The following is a 19,800-nucleotide window of genomic DNA, read 5'->3' as shown; positions in this document are numbered from 1 at the left end:
TTGCTTCTTTGTGACTTTAAGGTAGGAAGCTCTGGCTTCTTTCAGCTCTTGGTCAAGAGACTCTACCTTCAAATCATGAAGGGCCTTGTTGGAAAGCAGCTGGGATTTCAGGTCACTGATTTCTGTCTTGAGTGACTCCTTCTCCTGGCTATGTTTAATTGCCTGCTCTTTCAGCTGTTTCTGGAGCATCTCTATCTGCTCTCGTCGATTCCTACATTGGACCTCCAATTCAGCCTCCTTAGAGGACTTTAGGCCTACAGAGTCGGGGTGTGAAGTGCCTGCGGTTGGAGTGGCAGACTCCACACACTGCTCTGTGGTAGGGTGGCTGATTTGTTCCTGCAGGGATAGCATCACCTCATCCAGTTTGACAATTGCTTGATTGTCATTTGTGAGAGCCTCTGTTTCACTCTTGTTATCGGGCTTATTTCTAGAAGCCTCTTCCAGCTGCTCTATGAGGTCTTTAATTGTTTCCTCATGATTTCTGTTGTTGTTGTACATTTGTGCATGAAGTTTGCTCTGCTGAAACTGGTGATAAGAGGCCCTCTTGTTAGCACCAAGCATTTGCCAATAAATGTCGTTCTGATAGTTTTGGGAGGCTTGCAGTTGCTGTTTGAGAGCAGCAATCTCGTCCCATGGATTATACTGGACTGCGCCCTGATGGGGCCAAATCTGGGATTGGACTGATGTTGGACTGATGTTGCCCGAGTAAACGGTCTTCTTGGCTCTTCAGCCACTCTTTGCTGTTTTTGCTTTTTTGCTTTCTTTGTTTTCTTGACCGATTCTGTTTGAGCTTGTGCCACGGGAGATTTTTCAGTATTTGGTTTTCCGGGTTTTTCGAGCTCATTTTTTGGTCCTTGCAGGATTGTTGTTTTCGGTGCAATGACCATTTTCGTTTGTGCTTCTGCCATTGTCGATGGTTCAGCGTTTGCGTCTGCGTTTCTCTGCGTCTGCCTTATCTTTGTTTTAACAACCAGGTTGTTGTGTGTTTCTGCCATCCGAGATCCACTAAAGTTGGTTGAGTTTCTCTCCTATTTAAGGATTTTTCCAGTAGAATGTTCACTCTGACATCACGGCTGTTCCTTTGAAGTGCCATGATTGGAGCAATTCAAAATAAAATGCCTACAAACCTACTGTAAAGGAAAGGCTTTTTTTTTGTAGCATATACTGATTTAACACTATAAAAGCTACTCTACAGAAATTGCAGTAAAAAATAAAACAAAAGCAAAATATAAGTTTAATAAATGGTTGTTAAAAACCCTAACCAAAGTAGAAGATGACTGTTTAGTGGAAAAGTATTCAACATTCTAGAGATTCTCATGCATAATAATTTCTTTTATAATTTAAACTAGGGCAGGTAGAAAACTTTGATATTTAGTGAAAGATGTTAATAAACACTATCCAATAAGAGTTACTGAATGACTTTAGGCAGTGAGATCATGGTGTTTGCCGAGGTGACAGAATGTCATCTATGTTTTGTTTTAAATTCAGTTTCATTGCTGAATCTAAGAAACAACAGACTTTAATAGAGGTTTACTAACTTTTACTTTTATATCTATTGTGGAAAAGCCTGTATATATTTAGCATAATATATCCCAAGCATGCAAACTAGTATGCAAACTAAAATTCACAGGAGAGCTTATGAGACCACAAACACTGTTGAGATCCAGTTCAGAGACACAGGTTTTGCGGAGGTGAAGCCTAGAGGACAGGTGGCAGCTACAGATTTGCTCATCTGCTTTTTTCCTCACAATTTCAACATTATGACTAAACGAATGCAGGTATGAGAATCAGGCACAGGCTGTGTTCTGAAAGGTGTCTATTAAAAACTGTATTGAATGTATATGTATTACATTTTTAAAATTAGAATAACAAATTTGACGCCACAAACCTGAGTTGTCATATACATCTGTGAGTTTATGTGCACAACAGTATGCACATGTGGTCTGTGCATGTACACACATGAAGAATTTGACATTGCAGCATCTATGAAAGTGTTCATTGTGTAGAACTCACAACCCAAGCCTCTACTCGAAAACTGCCTAAAAGACTAGTTTCAGTATTTATACAGTCATTTGTAGATGTTCTAAGTATGTACAGACCCCCCGCAGCTCCACTCTTTTAGCAGACAAAGCAAAACAAAGACGTCTCTGATGATGAAACATTGAATTCAAACCTCAGCCAGCCGTCAACAATTTACGGATTCAGTGTGCACATCATGTATTGAGTGCATTCAAAGTTCAAAACATTTATGGACAGTTTGGTGTTTAAAGAGCAATCAGCCCCAAAACTGTACAAAGAAAAGAAACATGTTTTGTTGTTGCTCTGCAGGTTCTGGTTGAAGTGTTTCAGAAAGGTCGTGTTGTCAGTTGGGTTCTCTGAATACTCTGCACACTTCCTGATCAAATTACAAATAAAAAAATATTTTTCAAACTGCCGTGTAAATGTTATTCACAATTTAATATACTTCTTTGAAATGTATATATTTGAAAAGTAAATCAAAGAATTACACTTACATAAAAAATGTCAGCTGTTGGACAACCTAAACATATTGAGACAAAAGCAACAAAGTGAGTTTGTCAGTTAGAAGCTCAGATCCAGTAAACTTTATTAGTGAGGACGGATTCACTGCATTCAAAGATAAACCCACAGAGGAAAATCCTCTCTGTTCTTAAAGAGCCAGACTGCTTTTATTCTTCATGTTTTACTTTTATTCCATATTATCATTTGCTGTCAAGACTTCTTGCAATCATAGACAATGACTCCCACTCCCTCCATAACACACTGCACAATCTGAAGAGCAGTTTCAGGAACAGATTTCTTCAACTTCACTGTCTGAGGGGAACGTTACAGGAGGTTGTTCCTTCCTGCTGCTATCAGACTCTTTAATTCATCCACTTGAGTCAGATCCACACATGCAGAACAGGATTAAACACACCTAACTGCACTGTTACTTTTGTACACCATAGCATATATTTGCACACATATTTTATATTTATATATATATTTATGTTTGTATTTATACCTATATCTCTATATTTATCTCAATATTTGTCTAATAATGTCTCTGACATGACATGAGTTTGGCTGTTGGAAGTTGGAGACGACTCTATAGGCAAACATCAGCTGCAGCCTTTCACAAATCAGCGATGTTAGGTTTCTATTTCATTATGTTCCTGTGTGGGAAATGTTTATTTACTTGTTTTCTTTCACTATTCTTCTTGAAATGATGTGTTAATTAGATCCTGGAGAATGAAGTTTCATGTATGTTAGCTGTTACAGGAAAAAAGAAACTGAAAGAAAAACAAGTTACAATATAAAGAGATCGTTTATATACTTACATGTGCTCAGAAATATTCTTCTATTAGTGCACCGAACATTGATATAATAGTCTTTTGTTGTACAAGGGAAAGGCTTCGTCTCTCCTTCCCGCATGTATTCAGATGAAGTTTTTACAAGACCATAACGAGCATATCTAGCAGGATCCACCACACAGAACGCTTCTGCAAACCAACAACAAGTAAAAACCAAACATAAAAAGAATTTTAAGAACATTTTTAATAAACTTTTGGAGTGAAAATGATTTTTTTGATACCTTCACAGGTGGGTAGTTTGGACCAGTGAGCATCACTGTAACAACTCACAGCTTCTGGACCAGCTAGTTTGTAATAACGATTGCACTGGTATTTCAAATGCATTGGACCTTCTTCCACAATTACAGCATTTTCAATGTATGGGCGGGCTCCACACGACTGAACTAAAATAAAAGAAAGTGAGTGTAACAAAATGATCATTGTGTACTCAGCTGTTTAGTTTTCATAATCTTTGAATTCCTGTACAACTTACCCACATGAATCATTATTGCAGTGATCAACAAGTTTTATTCATTCATTCATTCATTAACGCTGGCTTCTTATTCCAATACAGCTGCTTGTTGTCATTCAAAAAACTAAATTAAATATATAAACTGAATTTGATGTATATGCTGATTAAGTGGAAAAGCAACTTACTATTCACCAGCATGGGTCTACTGTCTCTGTTATTTGAGTCAGAGGTGCTAGAAGATCCTGCAGGATTCAGAGCAGATAATGTACATATACAGACAACAGATCAGTTAGACTGGAGATATCATCTGAATTTCAGGAGCGGGACCACTCCTCCTTCATGCCCCCTCCGGCCTCAGGCTATAAAACCCCCCTTCTCCATTACCTGCTGTTCTCATTTTCATGCCCCCCCCCCTGCCCCCCCTTTTCTTTCCTCTCTTATCCTCTTTTCCTGTCCTCTCTTCCTTTCCTCCATTTATTTCTCGTTAGTACATGGGGATCTGCCCGGTCCGAGAGCCGTCGCCAGTCCCCTTCAAGGCCTTCCCCAAACCGCAGCACTATTCACACTTCCTTATCCCCCATTGCCCATCGTTACCAAGGATGTGGTCCCTGCTAGTGAAATCACTTTATAAACTTCTTTGACTTATAAATGAGTCCTGCTGCCAGCTGTACCTCCCTGATGTCCAGTAGTTCCTCTACTTGATGAGAACAGATAACTCATTAGTTATATGGTACATGCTGCATATATTTCATTGAGACATGGAGGTGCTGCGGGAGTACGCGTTGTCTGGCCCATTGCTATGGGCCATTCGATCCCTACACAACCGTTGCAAGAGCTTGGTTCGCATAGTTGGTAATAAGTCAGACTCGTTTCCCGTGGGTGATGGGCTTTGCCAGGGCTGCCCTTTGTCACCGATTCTGTTCATAACTTTTATGGACAGGATTTGTAGGCACAGCCAAGTGGCGGAGGGCTTTTACTTAGGTGGCCTCAGAATCTCATCTCTGCTTTTCGCGGATGATGTGGTCCTGTTGGCTTCATCGGGTGAAGGCCTCCAGTTTGCACTGGAACGGTTCGCAGCCGAGTGTGAAGCGGCAGGAATTAGGATCAGCAACTCCAAATCTGAGAACATGGTTCTCAGCCAGAAAAGGGTGGAGTGCTCACTCCGGGTCGGGGATGAGTTCCTGCCCCAAGTGTAGGAGTTCAAGTATCTTGGGGTCTTGTTCACGAGTGATGGGAGAAGGGAGCGAGAGATCGTCAGACGGATTGGTGCTGCGGCCGCAGTGATGCGGTCGCTGCACCGGTCCATCGTGGTGAAGAGAGAGCTGAGCGTAAAAGCGAAGCTCTCAATTTATCGGTTGATCTACGTCCCTACTCTCACCTATGGCCACGAGCTGTGGGTAGTAGAACGAGATCGGGGATACAAGCGGCGGAAATGAGCTTCCTCTGAAGGGTGGCTGGCCTCTCCCTGAGAGATAGGATGAGGAGTTCAGCCATCCGCGAGGGGCTCTGAGTAGAGCTGCTGCTCCTCCACATCGAAAAGAGCCAGTTGAGGTTGTTCGGGCATCTGACAAGGATGCCTCCTGGGCGCCTCCTGGGTGAGGTGTTCCAGGCATGTCCCAGCAGGAGGAGGCCCCGGGGCAGACCCAGGACACGCTGGAGAGATTATATCTGTCGGCTGGCCTGGGAATGCCTTGGTATTCCCTCGGACAATCTAGAGGAGGTGGCTGGGGAGAGGGAGGTCTGGGCTTCTCTGCTTAGGCTGCTGCCCCCGCGACCCGGCGGGGGCAGCAGCCTGAAGGAAAAAAGAAAAAAAAAAAAAAGAAAAAAGAAGGAACACACACATGTAAAGGAAGCACTCAAAACGTGCGGCTATCCTAAATGGGCGTTCTTAAAGTCAGCAAAGAGGCACAGAAAAGAAGACCAGACACCAGCGAGGGAGGATAAGAAGGACAGACGCAACAACATTGTCATCCCCTATGTAGCCGGTGTATCAGAAAAACTTAGGAGAGTTTTCTCCAAGCATGACATCCCGGTGCATTTCAGACCCAGCAACACGCTCAGACAAAAACTGGTTCACCCGAAAGACAAAACGCCAAAACACAGACTTAACAATGTGGTGTATGCTGTACAGTGCAGCGAGGAATGCCCAGACCTCTACATTGGAGAGACCAAACAGCCACTTCACAAGCGCATGGCACAACACAGAAGAGCCACCTCCACAGGACAAGACTCAGCAGTCCATCTGCATCTTAAGGATAAAGGACACTCTTTCGAGGATGCCAATGTTCACATTTTGGACAGAGAGGACAGATGGTTTGAAAGAGGAGTGAAAGAAGCCATCTATGTCCACTGTGAGCGACCATCTTTGAACAGAGGTGGGGGTTTACGACACCAACTCTCTGCCATCTATAATCCAGTTTTGAGATCCCTTCCCAGACGCCTTAATGCCCACTCACATCCTGGGCCATCTGACCTCAGGAATTCGCATGATAAGGTGGGGCCAGGTTTCACAATGAACACACCCGAAACTCTGGCTGATTGGGACCCACACCCAGTTTCACACCTTGGCTCAGGCGATTAGAGGATCATCAGGGGGTCCTTTTGTCCCTCTGTGGGGGGATACTCCCACTAGGTTTATATCTGGGACTCTCCACCATTTGACCTTAGAACTGAAGAAGCTTCTCGGATGAGAGGTGAAACGTCTTCAAGTAACTTAAAGAAGTCCAGACGCTTTTCTTTGCAAGCTCCTTTGACGACAGCTATACGGAGAGAAATCTGTCTCCCAAGGCCCTACTTGGATATAGGGGGCCCGGCTCTCCGAGGCCGTGTTGTCTCAGAAGGGTTTATCCAGACTCTCCTGCCGACTGGCCTTTCATCCCCTCGGTGAGTGGAATATATGAACGTGAAGGCTCTGATCCTGAGAATTTACGCCCTTTAATTCGAGAAACTCGAGCTTCTTCCAACAACAATGTTTTCACCCCGCTGTCTATGGCGCTCTTTAATGCCCGATCTTTGACGAATAAATCGTTTGTGCTTAACGATTTTATTGTTTCTAAAAATCTGGACTTCCTGTTCTTGACTGAGACCTGGCAACGGGGTTTGGATTATTCGTCTACTATTGAAATGTGCCCAAATGGCTTCTCTGTCATTTGCCAGCCTCGAGGATCTGGTCATGGAGGAGGCCTCGCGGTGGCATTTCGGAGCCGGTTTAACTGCCGTTCAGTGAAAGTTGGACACTTTCTGTCTTTTGAACTGCAGCTTATCAAAATCGGAAAGAAGGATCCTTTTTACTGTGCGTTGGTTTATCGCCCTCCTGGCCCAAACAGCTCGTTTTTAGCTGAGTTTAGTGATTTTTTGTCCTCTACTATGAGGTTGTCTAAATTGCTTCTTGTGGGAGATTTTAATATACATGTTGAGGATCAGTCCGACCTCTTTGCTAAGGGTTTTACCAGCATCATGGACTCTTTTCATTTTATCCAACATGTATCTGGCCCCACACATAACAAAGGCCATACACTGGACCTTGTTTTTTCTTTGGGTCTGAATATTGATTATATTTGTTCAAAGGACATTTTTATTTCTGACCATTATTGTGTCTTTTTTAATATGTCTTTTTATGAGCCTATGTCTCCTGTTCATCGGACAGTTATTTCCCGCACCTTAAACTCCTCCTCAGCACAGAAGTTCTCTGATGCTTTTAATTTAACATTATCCCCACAAAACGATGTTGATTTTTCTATAGATCTATTCAATTATCATTGTCTTTCGATCTTAGATGAAATCTGTCCGATTAAAATGAGACCTGTGCCTGTTTCCAAGTCTGTACCCTGGTTAAATGACAACATTCGTCTTATAAAACGTAATTGTCGTAAAGCTGAGCGGTTATGGAGGAAAACCCACTTAAATGTTCATCTCCTTTATTTAAAGGATCTTTTAGCCTCCTTTAACAATGCTATTAGAGTTGCGAGGGCTGCTTACTTTTCTCACTTGGTTGCAAAGAGCAGAGGTAATCCTAAAGTTTTATTTGATACTATTACTAATATTATTACTCCTGCTCCACCTGCTGCCATTATTTCTTCTGTTGAAGATTGTGAAACTTTTCTTGCTTTCTTTTTAGAAAAAATTAGTAACATAAGGAAAAACTTGTCTTTTTCAGCGTCTGCGCTGTCAGTTCCCACTCCAGCTCGGCCTGTTGTTTTAGAAGGTTTTTCACCTGTTTCACTACCAGAGCTGGGAAAAATAGTTAGTGCAACAAAATTATCCTCTTGCTCTCTTGATTTCTTACCTGCATCATTATTCAAAAATGTCTTTTACTCTACTGGTCCCTGTATTCTTACTATAATTAATACCTCCTTGGCCTCGGGCATAGTCCCTGCCTATTTTAAAACTGCTGTTATACATCCCTTGTTAAAAAAGCCTATGCTGGACCCATCTCTCACTAGCAATTATAGACCGATCTCAAAAATTCCGTTAATTGCTAAGATTCTAGAGAAGATCGTGGCTAAGCAGCTTACAGCAGTTTTAGATAAATATAGTATTTTCGACAAATTTCAATCTGGCTTTCGTAAAGTTCATTCCACTGAAACAGCCCTTCTTAGAGTTTCTAATGACATTTTGTTACAAAGCGATGCAGGTAAATGTTCTGTTCTCTTAATGTTGGATCTTACGTCGGTCTTTGATACTGTTGACCACTATATTTTACTTAACAGGCTGAAATACTGGGTTGGTGTCTCTGGGACTGCATTGAAATGGTTCTCCTCTTATCTCTCTGAACGATATTCTTCTGTGGCAGTTTCTAAGTATAGATCATCTTCTGCGTCCTTGTCTTTTGGTGTGCCACAAGGCTCTGTGCTGGGGCCTTTATTGTTTCTAGTTTATTTACTCCCTCTCCAGCACATTTTGAGCCCTTTTGAGGATATTTGTTACCATTGTTATGCGGACGATATCCAACTCTATATATCTTTTAAACCGGAAGAGGCTTCTAAGCTGTGGCTTTTAAATGTGTGCTTGGAAACCATTAAAGGCTGGATGGCTGAAAACTTCCTCCAACTAAATGAAAATAAAACCGAAGTCCTCTTATGTGCCCCAGATAGACATATACCCAGTATAATAAATGCTCTTGGTCCTCTTTCAACGTTTGTAAAACCATCTGTCAGGAACTTAGGGATTATCCTTGATCCTGCTCTTACGTTAGATAGTCATGTTAAATCTCTTGTTCGGTCTTGCTTTTATCATTTAAGAAATATTTCTAAATTGAGCTCTATAATATCCTATACCGAACTGGAGATTGTTATTCATGCTTTTATCTCATCACGATTGGACTATTGCAATTCCCTGTTTACTTGTTTAAACAAAGGTTCTTTGGAGCGTCTGCAGATCGTTCAGAATGCTGCAGCAAGACTTTTGACGAAAGCTTCAAAATTTTCACATATAACACCGTTGCTTATGCAGTTACATTGGCTTCCTGTCGAATTTAGAGTCCATTTTAAGATTTTGGTTTTAACTTTTAAGGCTCTTCAACAACAAGCACCACCATATATTATTGAACTTTTACAGCCCTATGCCCCTAGTAGGTCTCTGAGGTCGAGTAGTCAGGGCCTACTTGTCACTCAGTATAAGAGACTGAAAACTAGGGGTGATAGAGCTTTTGCTACTGTGGCCGCCAGACTGTGGAATTCCCTTCCTCAGGACTTACGATCCGCTGATTCATTGATTACTTTTAAAAAACAGCTAAAAACACATCTTTTTAAAATTGCTTTTTGCTAACTTTGTTTGTATCTTGTTTTTTTTTTTTTTCTTTTTATAATCTGTTATATCTTGTAAAGCACTTTGTGATTTCTATCTAGAAATGTGCTATATAAATAAAATTTTACTTACTTTACTTACTTACTTACCATGATCAGCTATGTGAGAAAAAAGGGAACGGCTGTTCTGCTGCTCAGCACAATGAACCACAGCAAGATGGTGGATGAAAACAGCCCAAAGCAAAAACCAGAAGCAGTTCTCTTCTACAACCAGACCAAAGGAGGAGTAGATACTATGGACCAGATGGTTGGCAACTACACCTGCAACTACACCTGCAACTACACCTGCAAACGCCAGACGCAAAGGTGGCCCACGGTGCTTTGGTACAACATGATTGATGTCACCGGTCTGAATGCCTATTCATTTTTCAGGGCTCAGCACCCTGAATTTTACACGGGCGACACCGATGGACAACGACACTTCCTCACAGAGCTCTCAAAGGAGCTTGTGACACCTCACATGAACAGTCGACTGGAAGGTACCCCAACCCTACCAACCTACATCACTGAAGCAATGGGAAGGTGTGGAGTGACAAAAAGTGCTCCGATCTGGCAACAGGAAAGAAGCACACAGAGCCAGCAGAAGAGAAAGAGGTGCCAGTTGGGTCCAAGAAACAAAGATCACAAAGCCACTGATTGCTGCTTTGGGACAGCTGCACACAGTGAGAGGAGATAAGATGTTTGTGTGTGTATATATACGTGGACAGGGTTATGGTCTCTGGACCTGTTGAATGTTCTCTGTTCGTCCTCCACATAGGGACACACAAACATGTTTTGACACCTGATTGGCCTGATTGATGGTTAAGTGCTAAAATGTGAAGGAAAGGAAAGAATTTACATGTCAAAGATTAAATTACTCTTTTGTTTGAACAAAGTGTATCATCTTAACCAAACTGAGAGAAATGTCTTTAGTTTATTGCAAAACTCACTGATTTTGTGAAAGAGTCAGGTAGCGAGAGAAAAACTGAAATTACTTAAAATTAATGAAATAAATAAAATGCAAATGGCCTCATGTCACAAACATGTTTAATGAGGAATACTTGGAATATGAAAATATTCTATACTCTTCATTTTAAAGATTTTGACTCATAACAACCCAGTTTATTGCAAAAACGCATTGATTTTATTTGGGGTCATTTTTGACCCCACTCGTGGAAGAGTGTAGGTATTGGTAGGTTGTGCATCCAGGTGTTAACCAGGAAGCTATAAATACAGGAAGTAAAACTACATTTTCTTCCTTTTGTTCCTGGAACACAGGTAGGTAAGGTGAGTTCAAACTAAACCACTTAACAGTTGAAATAAATAACATGTTAACTGAACAAACTTGTCAGAATTAATTTAAACCAAGATGTTATGTTATATAACCTGTAAAAGTACAAAACATAAACAAACCCGGGATAGTAGATGTTTGCCTATTGGAGACAAAGAATGTTAACTAAGAATATGGACAAGTGGTGTTCTCATCCACTTTGTCACACTGATTTTAAGTGTTTTACACTGTACCATGTGACTGTGTGTGGAGACAAAGCCACAACATGAACAAGTAAAACTACAGAATATCACTGCTGAAATAAATAACATGTTAACTTAACAAACTTGTCAGAATTGATTTAAACCAAGATGTTATGTTATATTAACCCTTTTTATCTAAGGGTTAATCTGAGGTCACAGGAAGAGACCAGGTGAAGAAGGGGGAGAATCTTTGTAATTTAATAAAGCTGATTTTAGAGTGTGTTTATACAGAAATTGATTTATTGGTGCAATATGTTTTGATTACACTGCAGAGATTTTATTGCTAGTAAAGAGTAGCAGTAAAGGTTTGAGTATGTTCCTCCTACCTACTGAATGGAATAGTCCAGGGGTGAGTGGACTATTTAAGCAGATGAACACAGGTGTTCAGGGAAAGAACCAGGTCAGTGTAGCTGTGTGCAGGTTAACCTTAATTTCTGTTGATTTAAGTTCAGTTATTTATATTTGAACTGAGTTAACTCTGGAGTTGAGTTTCTTATTTATTTTTTGTAAATATGGTTTGGTCACAAAATGGTGAATAAATCACTCGCTACACTGGACAACATCTGTCTCCAGCCATTCTTTAGCCGTTTAGGTCCAGTTCCACCACAATCAGTATTTATTTTTCCATTACAGGTGAGAAAGCACAGCAGTGTGAGGAGTGATTCAGACGCCATGATCACCTGACAGTCCACTACAGAAGTGATCATCTGGGGGAGAAAGTCTGGCAGAAGTGTGTTTTTCAAACCACGGGCTTGTTCTCTAGTGTAGTGGTGTTGTTGTTGTCACCTGCTTCTCTCTGCATCTCTTTCCAGATCAGCCTGTAACTTTGGCAAGTGTTGTTTTCTTTTTTTGTCTGCATTAATAAAGACTGCAGAAAGCTGCTGTGCATCAGTGTGAGGTCTGCATGAAAGAATTTAAAGGAAGTCTAGAAATGCACTTCAGGACTCACTCAGGTAAGGAAGCAAAGGAATCAGTGGAAAGTGTCATTAGTCATTGTTAGGCTGCTTTTTTATTCTTTACATCACTACCACTTTCCCACGCTGATAATCTCAATACTCTCCTTATTGAAACATCATTAATATTATGATATGACATAACCCCAATCACAGCTTGAACCAAATCCTTAACGTTTTGCTTGAAGTTTTGGTTTTGGAAATGAAGCTCTCTGCTACATTCTTATTCCAAAATGGATTTATTATTAAAAATACAAAACAAAAACATAACATGCACATAAGTGTTTACTGCCTTTGCCAAGACACTCAAAACTGAGGTAATGATTTATAGGACCAGGATCAACAAAAAAAACCTAACCTAAAAATTATAGTTCATACAAGTTTTTGGTTTATTGTCAACATATATAAAGCATTGTATAAAGATTTAAAATATCATGTGACCTCATGTGACCATGTAATGGATGATAAAATGTATTTTATCTCAAAATCTGTCACAGACACCTAGTGTTTGTTATTGTCTGACTAAATGCATGAGGACGAGGTGGACAGCAGCTTTAAATGGTCTAGTTTCAATTACAGATCGTTTAAACTGTGAAGGTCTGCCTTTAAGTACCAAGGCCTCAGAGAAGAGCTCGAGAAGATGTGGAGGGTGAACAGTGGTCCCTGTAGTAATCAGAGCAGTCCATGCAGTGACTCCCAAGCTAGACGAGTGACGCAGATCCCAGGAACAACATCTGAGATCTGTCCAGAAGAGCGCAGCTAAGATACTGCACAAGACTCTCAAGCCCTTGTAGAGGACCCGAGCTTGAAGGATAAAGACTGCCCGGCCTTTTATTAGTGTAATAAAATGTGTAAGAACCTTATTAAAAACACTCAGAAAGTGAAAGTTAAACAGTAAAGAAATGTAAAACAAATAGAGGGATTATTTCTTTTCTTTACTGTTTCCTATAACTTTGATCAGAATTGTTTGAGAATTCAATATTCCAAATACTTTAAAGTGGTAATGTCTTTTTTTCCAAACTTTGTTTCTTAATCAATAAATGACAACTGAAAAATAAATAAACAAAAGATGTGTTTTAGTTTGTAGGATCTTTGAGTGTCTGGTGGCTCCAGGTAGGACAGGACATGTGAGAACCTTTAACAACTTGTCACCCTGACACTTCAAAATCAGTGCTCTTGAGATACAAACAAGAACAATAAAGAGCAGCAGGAGTCCTGATGGTAAAATCTGAGACTTTATTCTTTTCACTGGTGTTTTTGTTTTATATATAAGCACATAAACCATTTTCTCTGACACCTTCAAAGATGAAAATGAAAAGCTGATACAGGGTGTGATGTGATCATATGTCAGGTGTCTCCTTTAAAAGCTCCAGGGTGGTGAGGAAATCCACAGCTACAGCTGTGCTTCGCACCTCTGGTTAGAAGAAAATATGTTTTATGAATAAATTACGAGTGTAAAAAAATCAAGATGCAATTCTTATTCTTTAAATGACAGATCAATAACAGCATTTCTTTTAAAGAGGAACACTCACCACTGCATGTTCCAGCCTGTTACAACCTGTAAACAGTGATGCAGAAGCTCAGTGTGAACACTTCAGTTACTTAACATTTGCAGATGAGGTGTGTTCAGTTTTCTACATGTCTACAAGCTGCTGGCAGTTTTTATCAGGTTTGATATTTTGTTGAATCGACTTTACTGGGATACTGTTTAAATCACTGCATGAGGCAGAAGTTTCTATAGAAATGGATATGGTTGTTTACTAAATAGTCCCCTGTGTTTACACGAGGCACAAAGTAAACAACATATTTATCAGCCTCATTAAAGGTGATCACACAGTAAACTCTGTTTAAAGCTTTTTTGCATGTTTTAAAGAAATACATATTCATCAGGTCTATAAGATCTATTGCGATTCCACTAGAAATTGCCAAGTGGAAATGCCAAGGATAACTTTAGGTTTAAATCATCACAGGCATTAGTGCAGGGAAAGGGAAGCTGTCAGGGCTGCAGCATGTGCTACAAGGAATCAGTGAATCAGCAGTGTTGCTGTACTTTTTTCTGTGTGTTTAAAGGAGTTTAAAGTTGTAAAAGCTTGGTTGGATTTGGCGACACTGAGAGACATTAAGTGCTCAGATCTTTTAAAATGTAGTTGTTATTAAAACGATTCATGTTCAGTTGTTTTATTTATTAAAAAGTTTTCTTTCTTATAGGTAATAAAAACGTGTTAACATGTAGGCAACACAGCACTGAAAACTCTTTTCTGACTGACACATTCAAACATAGAGAGTTTACAGTAATACTTACATTTAGTTGCCTCCACTCTTCCACTGATGCATCGAACCATAGAATATTGTTCCATCGACCAGCTGTGTGGTTTCACACACTCCACTCTCTCTTCCTCACCATTTTCTATGTGCACAGTTCCCACAGATATGTATTCAGGATTGTCATTGGTGTTGACAGCACAGAAGTTAGCTGGACACAAGAAACAACCATTAAATTAAAATTTCTCCCCAACGCTTTAACAGATCCTTAAAAATGATTATCATTGATGTGTTTATACCTCTACACTTAGGTAAGTCTGACCACATACGACTGCTGATACACTTCACTGTTTCTGGACCCACTAATATGTAGAAACGTTGGCATCGGTATGTCAAATAGTATTGTGAAGTTTGCTGAGCAACAGCATTTTCAATAACAGGGATGTTTCCGCAATTCTGAACTGAAATGAAAACGCAGGAATATTTCTGTAAACACCAAACTGTGGCCGAGGTAATGAACTTAACATTCTGATTTCATCAGCATGAATAAATTCAAGGAGAAAATAATGTACTTATTTACTTGTTGTATAACGAAGACGTGTGTCTCCCTCATTTGAAGATCCTGAAAGACACAAAACAGTTATTTTGCTTTGAGATTAGGCCAATTTGAACATTTTCTCTATTATTATTTTATAAAGTTTGTCAGTCATTTTTATGTTAACAAGGTTCTACACACACTACATATGCATCCAAGAACTTTTACTGCTCAAAAACACCCAAAAATAAAAGGATAAAGTCACTCCATATGTATTAAATATCTGTTTTTTTTGTATTTTTGTATTTTATTAAATTTCACTATGAACAGCAGAAAAGACTGTAAACAGACACTGACAGTCCACTTCCTGTTTAAACGTGCATCATTTGTAGACTGTAAACTTCAAATGATTGCAGAATACTTATTCTTTTTTATTTATTATATTTCTGACCACCTGATCATTCACTAAACATTCTCATTCATTTGTGCACTGATACAAGTGTCATGTGATCAGTTGTTTTTAAACTTACTGTGGATTATTGCCAATTCATAAAAAGTAAATACATAAATGCAGATCTCATTAAACAGTCAGCTTACTGCAGGTCGGGCCTTGTGTCCAGCTTCCTTGTGTACAAACAGATTTTTTGTTGTGTGCTCCCTCTGCAGTGTATCCATCCTCACACTCATACTGCACTTCTGAACCTGCTGCAAACACTTCCTGGTAGTCCTGATGAACGATGACTGCATGGGGGATTTTAGGAGGCACGCTGCACGCATTCATGCTTTCTGTAAAATTAGTTTAAGACTTTATTAATCCCAGAGCAGGGCTGTTTGTTTGTAGCTTATTCACAGGATCAAACCCACAAAACCTACAGTCCTTAAATGCTAATCATAAAAACTTTTGCGTGTTGAGTCATGGCTCAAAAAACTGTGAGGACCTGAAAACAAAAACTACATAAATTGCCCTTATTAACAGCATTGGTCTCGAATTTGTTCTGTGTTGACCAGTATTAATTTTGTTGACCAATAATTTTCATCATAGTGTGCAGACTGTGGTGTCTAACCGGATACTTACAGATACTTTACAGTTAATCCAAAATACTGCAGCAAGAGTACTATCAGGGACTAGAAAGAACCACCATACTTCTCCTGTATCATCTTCACTTTATTGGCTCCTTTAAAACGCAGAATTAAATTTGAAACTCCTCTCCTCACATACTAGATTTAGGCTGCTGGAGAATTTCATGTGATGTGAACTTTTATTCTTTTATCACCACTTTTCGATCCCTGTTCCTGCTGTAAGTACTAAATCTTTTGTTTTTTCTCTCATTGTCCTCGTCTCTTTATGTCGTCCTTTCTTCTCCCCCCAACCATTCCAGTAAAATAATGAATTCTTCCTTCCCAAGTCTTGCTCGCTGCTCATCATCTGATTGTTGTTCTGAAGCCATCCATCCATCACTAATTTTCCATCTAAGGCAGGATGGATCCATGATTCAGGCTGGTAGGGTCTACTGATGTTTTCTCAGCCTACTTTGGGTCCCATCATTTAAACACCAAAGCCTACTATTGTTGGGGACCACAGCCGACCATTTTCTACTGACTGCTTCCAGCAGGTTAATGTGCTCAATGTTAAATCTGCAAATCTGCAGCAGTTGTGTTAGGTGATACTAACATGTCAATATGGCCACAATTTCTGAAGAATGTTTGCCGCACCTTATTACTTTTTAAACGAGGTGAATTATCTTTAAAATTTCACATAGGTTTCAATCAGATTCTGAAAAATCAGCAATGTTGGAATTTTCTTTTGATTCTGACATGTAATCAATATTATATTCTTTTAAAAGTTAACATAAAATGTAGTCTTTGAGACAGTCATAGAAACAGTCATAATTCTGACAGTTATATCTTTATTATCTCCTGATCAGTGAGGACACTCTATCACACTGACAGTAAAAACAGGCTCTCTATACGAGGGCTTTGGATTTATTATGCTCATTGCGTCTGTGTAGGTTCTCAGTCATCCAGGTTATGGCAGTTTAAGGAGCTTGGAAAGAAGGCGACCAGATTTCTTTACGTTAGTGAAACACTTAAAAATAAATCTGACACATTAAAATTTTAAACTGATGTTGGCATTAAATTAAAAGTCACATAAAGTAAAAAGGAGTTCATTCTAACTTACTGTCTCATGAAATTAGTGCAAACATATTTCAACCAAGACAAACAAGCAAAGAAAGAAGAGCTGTTGGCAGGACTTACCTATACACTGTGGCTGATGAGACCATTTTCCATTGTGACATGTGCTGGTTGCCCACCAACCCTTCATTGCTAGCGTACGTCCTTCGTTGCAGGTGTAGCTCAGCTTGGTGCCCTGAGAGTAAGTCTCTTGCTTTGGGGCAAAGAAGCCACCGTCCAGTGTGGGAGCATCACAGGCCTGTGTGGTGCTCTGTGCTGAAACACAACACTGAAGTAAGTGCAAAACATTATCAACCAGTGTAAATGTTTGTCTGTGAAGTTACTTGTTGTTCTCACCGTGCAGCACTCCAGGAAACCAAAGAAGAGCAAATGCAAAATATTTGATGCACATTTTTAAATCGTCCAACAACAAAGCAGCACCAGCAGTTAAAGGTAATCCACATGAGAACCAGCTACTTATCACAACTGTCACCCGAAAGTTTGTGCAATCATCTTGGCCCTTCCCATTTTGTGGGATGGAAAAAAGTTCGTACACATTCAAAACAACTTTTGAGAAAGAACGTGGAAAAAAATACTGTTTTCCCACAAACGTTTACTCAAATATGTGGTCACATTTTTTTTTATTGAGGTTCTTTTTAAACATGAAGAAAAGAAATAAAAATCTCAGCAACATCTATTTTTCATTGATTTCATTCATTACACATTGGGTCGTATGTTTGGAGCAGTTCTGAGCATTTTCCCTGAAGCCAACAAGAATCATTTACTTTGAAACATCAAATCAATGAAACTATTTACTGTCCAAATTTCAAAGTCACTTCCCGGACTCGATGGATCAGAGGCTGTATGTTTGACCTGATTGTGCAATTTATTCAGCTGCTTCTAAAAGTATATCTAACATGCTAACATTTTTATGGTTTCCATCAAAGTTTACACACTACTTGAAATGACTGTAAGAAACATATATCTGTGTAGTAAGAAGCAATGATAATGTGGGTGATATATTCACTGTGTACATGACTCTAATGTGAGGATTAATGCAAGAAGTCAAAGTGATGCAGTTGAACCTTGGTGAGGTAAATAAAGTCACATTACTCCCCCATTTTATTTTAAGCGAGCATCATTAAATTGCTAGGCTAGCATCGTGGTGAATGGAGGTGTAAGACTGGACTCATATTCTCTGCTCTAATACATCCCAAAGGTGTTCTGTCAGATTGAGGTCATGACTGTGAAGGTCAAAGTTGCTCATCTATGTCTTTATGGACCTTGCTTTCTGCACTGGTGCGCAGTCCTGTTCGAACAAGAAGCCTGTTCCATGAAACCTCTACGTGCTGTTCTTGAGCTGATCTAAAGCCGTCATGAAGGTTGGAGGTCTGTAACAATAAACTCTACAGAAAGTTGGTGACCTCTGCTGACTGTGTGCCTCAGCATTTTCTGACTCCTTCTGTGTTTTTACGTGGTCTACCACTTTGTGGTTGAGTTGCTGTTGTTCCCAGTTGTTCCTAATTGTTGAATCATGAATCTGAACTCAACTGAGAAGTGAGACCTGAAGTTCTTAAGATGTTGTTCTGGGTTCTCGTGTGACTTCCTGCAAGGAACAGAAAAACAGAGGGGAACGGGGACAGTGAGAAAGGACACTTAAAAAGGAAAAAAAATCTCCCGGATCACCTGTTGAGAGAAAAAGAAAGAAAAAAGAGAACAACATAATAAACACAGCACTATTGCATTAATCTAGCTAACAGTAAATAAGAGTAAATACTAAATGTTGAATGTTGTTGTGCAGCACACAGGACCGACAGCGCACAATGTGCTTTGAGGTAGCAGCCAAGAAAGGTGTAGTTTGTGTCTGTGAACACCTGTGTGGATCAGCACACTTCTATTCAAAAGGTTTCTCCATGTAATGATCTGCTAGAGGGTGTGGGGAGCCATAGACCCGTCCCCCAGGGCATGAAGCAGGTATGGAGGAGATCCAGGCCCCAGACATCCAGAGGTCCCAGAGTGCGAGAGCCCAAGGAGGACCACTGGAGGGGCATCCGTGCCACCCTCCTGCGAAGAGCTGAGGAGAGCCCCAGACGAGGGTTCACCCAGCAGCCACGGAGTAGAAGTCAGAGGGGGCTGCAGTGGCGTGCCCGCAGGCTCTGCCAGAGTGAACTGAGGCACAGGCCCAGAGGCCAGAGGCCTGAGGGCCCCCACAGCCCAGAAGAGGCCTGGCCAAGTTACGAGCGGCAGGCCGGTACATACCTGAGCGCCCAGCCCCAGACACCAATAACCACCAAATTTGAGTAAATCTTTCCTGTGAAGGTTCACCCGTTTCTCAATCTCTAGACAAACCTTTTCTAGAAGAAACAGCTGAGAAACAAATTCACTGACATCTGTTTCTCAGCTGTTTCATCAGATCAGGACATGACATGTTTCTTGTCAGCCAGGTTCTATTTCAGTGATTTCTTGACCTGGTAGTAATCAGGTAAGCAGGCTGTGGCTTCTTGAAACTGAACTCACCTTTTGTGGTTAAAATGTGGTTAATTACTGTTTCATGGTTTAACAAGAGGAGCAATTACTTTTTCACACAGGGGCAGATTGATTTGAATAGCTTTATATCCCTTAATAAATGAAATCGTCATTTACAAACTGGATTTTGTATTTATTCAGGTTTGTTTGTTGAATATTACAAAAAACCAAAAATACTTCGTCAAACCACTGTTCCTGCTTTTTTTAACAATAC

General features: G+C 40.2%; 1 protein-coding gene across 2 annotated transcripts; it reads right to left on the bottom strand.

Moving 5' to 3' along the window:
• Positions 1-13,013: 13,013 nt before the first annotated feature.
• LOC146367295 (coagulation factor XIII B chain-like) lies at positions 13,014-17,545 on the bottom strand. 2 transcript variants are annotated; one of them, XM_084913181.1, is made up of 8 exons: positions 17,418-17,545; positions 17,145-17,336; positions 15,486-15,674; positions 14,934-14,975; positions 14,653-14,814; positions 14,394-14,564; positions 13,624-13,649; positions 13,014-13,505 (listed from the first exon to the last, which is right to left on the bottom strand). In XM_084913181.1, exons 1-8 carry the CDS (start codon positions 17,470-17,472, stop codon positions 13,485-13,487), a joined length of 858 nt encoding a protein of 285 aa, XP_084769307.1. In that variant the 5' UTR covers positions 17,473-17,545; the 3' UTR covers positions 13,014-13,484. The 2 variants fall into 2 exon arrangements, with proteins under 2 accessions (XP_084769307.1, XP_084769308.1); XM_084913182.1 differs by having other exon boundaries at positions 17,145-17,331; positions 17,418-17,512.
• Between the last annotated feature and the right edge of the window lie 2,255 nt (positions 17,546-19,800).

This window comes from Perissodus microlepis, chromosome 18 (genome assembly GCF_051167445.1).
Source record: "Perissodus microlepis isolate ML-2025 ecotype Zambia chromosome 18, ASM5116744v1, whole genome shotgun sequence".
Classification (NCBI taxonomy): domain Eukaryota; kingdom Metazoa; phylum Chordata; class Actinopteri; order Cichliformes; family Cichlidae; genus Perissodus; species Perissodus microlepis.
The sequence above is the reverse complement of the archived record's forward strand: the minus strand, read 5'-3'. Positions and strand labels throughout refer to the sequence as shown.